This window comes from Oncorhynchus masou, chromosome 18 (assembly GCF_036934945.1).
Source record: "Oncorhynchus masou masou isolate Uvic2021 chromosome 18, UVic_Omas_1.1, whole genome shotgun sequence".
Lineage (NCBI taxonomy): Eukaryota > Metazoa > Chordata > Actinopteri > Salmoniformes > Salmonidae > Oncorhynchus > Oncorhynchus masou.
Window position 1 is genome coordinate 39903682 of NC_088229.1, and position 2500 is coordinate 39906181.

The window sequence follows — 2500 nt, forward strand, 5'->3', positions numbered from 1 at the left end:
TTTACATGCATTTCTATTTTTGTTCAATATCTATACAAAACACAGGAAAATCACATTTTTTTTGACTGCATTGGGCCTTTAACATGTGTGTGTGTGTGTGTTTTCACTGTGTGTTTGTGTGTTTTACTGTATGTGTGTTTGTGCGTGTGTGTGTATAGGATTGACCACCAATGTCCGCGTGGTTGGTGGGGCTCTCCAACATGTGGGCCCTGCCACTGTGACGCCAGTAGAGGATTGGACCCCGACTGCAACAAGACCAGCGGCCAATGCCACTGCAAGGTGACTTGCTCGCTGTGGCACACACACTCGCTCATATCAGCAGTAACTACTCTTACTGATAATCAACTCATATCGTAACCCCCCCCCGGCACTGATCCATGCTCTTACATACCCCGGCAGTCCTGTCATCGGCCTTACCTATTGTTTTCTAATCAACTCTGAGCTGTAACCCCGGCCTAACCCGTAATCCCTGTTCGTGACCTTAATCTCTAATCCTTGATACTGATCCTAGCTCTGAGCCGACGATGTTGTCAAACAAGCACTATTTTCTGAGGCCTCATCAGCAGCTTCCTCTTGTTAATCTGAACGCACCCCATTAGCCTTTAACACTCTTAACGCCAACAGACACCCCCTTATCCATCATACCCCCTCCCCACAGCGAGCCCATCTTAAACCCTTTCTCAAGAACAGGAGAGAAGCACGTGTCGTTGACGTTCAGTAGCACCCTGTCTTTAACTTTCCATGTGTTTTTCTTCACATAATTCAAGTGATGAATTGCTCTTTTAAGCAATTGTACGTGCTTACGTGCTGGTTTTCCGAAATGCTCGCCTGACAATATTTTTGTCTGTCTTTTTTGTGTTTGTCTGTCCCACGTTTCTGTGTGTCTCCCTCTTTCTCTCTTTTCTGTGTGTGTATGTCCGTATACACGCTCTTCACTCTCTTTTTTTCATACAAATGTGTGTGTATGTTTGTGCGTTTCTGTGTTTGTCTGTCTGTGGTCTATGTAAATGTGTATGTAAATGTTTATGTAAATGAATATGTAAATATCTATGTAAATGTCTATGCCTGTATATGTCTGTGACTTTGCTTTGTCTGTCCTTTGTGTCCATTTGGATGTGCTTGTCTTTGGTCTGAATGTGTGCGTCTGTGCGTATCTGTGGCCTGTTTGTCTCTATCTCTGTCTGTGTGTGTCTATCTCTTTGTGTGTGTGTGTCTTTATGTGTATGTCTCTGTCTGTGTGTGTGTGTGTGTGTGTGTGTGTGTGTGTGTGTGTGTGTGTGTGTGTGTGTGTGTGTGTGTGTGTGTGTGTGTGTGTGTGTGTGTCTGTGTGTATATATGTGTGTGTGTGTGTCTGTCTCTCTGTGTGTATATATTTGTGTGTGTGTGTCTGTCTCTCTGTGTGTATATATATATATGTGTGTGTGTGTGTGTGTGTCTGTCTCTCTGTGTGTATATATTTGTGTGTGTGTGTGTGTGTCTGTCTCTCTGTGTGTATATATTTGTGTGTGTGTCTGTCTCTCTGTGTATATATATCTGTGTGTATGTCTGTCTCTCTGTGTATATATATCTGTGTGTGTGTGTGTCAGGAGTTCCACTACCGCCCGCGAGGCAGTGACTCCTGCCTGCCGTGTGACTGCTACCCTGTGGGCTCCTTCTCCCGGTCATGTGACCCAGAGAGTGGCCAGTGCCCGTGTCGGGCTGGCGTGATTGGTCGACAGTGCAACATGTGCGACAACCCCTTTGCCGAGGTCACACAGACGGGCTGCGACGGTAAGACAGAGCGTTTCCTCTCCTCCTTTCCTGTGATCCTCTCTCTCTCTCTTCCTCCCATGTCTCCTCTCACATCTTCTCTGTGCTTCCTGGTTCTCGGATTCCCTTATTCCTCTCGATGATATTGAGTATACTAACACTCTGTTTGCCCCCCTCCCTCTCTCTGTGTTAGTCATTTATGACGGCTGTCCTAAGAGCATCACCCTGGGGATCTGGTGGCCCAGGACTAAGTTCAACCTGCCAGCAGCCGTACCTTGTCCTAAAGGATCTGTGGGTCAGTCCCTCAACCTTCTCCACATTCACTCTAGTTAACTGGATATCTGTAGATAGTATCATTCCTGAGTCTTCCAAAGAAGGAAAGAAGGAAAGATGAGAGTGGGACACCCCATTCCTTTGAAAGCTAGTATAGTGTTTGAAAGTACCCCCTCCCCCCACCCACTGTTGTTTTTTAGTGTTGTGGATGTGTTATACAGGTATCAGTATGTACAGCATCTGACTGTATCTGTTCTCTCCAGGTGCTGCTGTCAGACACTGTGATGTGGAAAGGGGCTGGCTGGAGCCGGATCTCTACAACTGTACCTCTCCTCCCTTTGTGGAGCTCAATGCAGCGGTACAAATACTCTGCTACCCAATTGCTCATACTGATCGGAACTGTAAATTATGGAATGGTGTCTAATAAAGTGTGTGTGTGTGTGTGTGTCTGTGTGTCTGTGTGTCTTTATGTCTGTGT

General features: G+C 46.1%; 1 protein-coding gene across 1 annotated transcript in view; it reads left to right on the top strand.

Annotated features, from left to right (window-relative positions):
• Positions 1–2500, top strand: part of LOC135504578 (cadherin EGF LAG seven-pass G-type receptor 3-like) — an 82801-nt gene that overhangs the window by 60371 nt on the left and 19930 nt on the right. Inside the window, 4 exon segments of the mRNA XM_064923287.1 lie at positions 159–279; positions 1587–1770; positions 1943–2044; positions 2286–2380. Coding sequence (XP_064779359.1) covers positions 159–279; positions 1587–1770; positions 1943–2044; positions 2286–2380 — 502 coding nt within the window.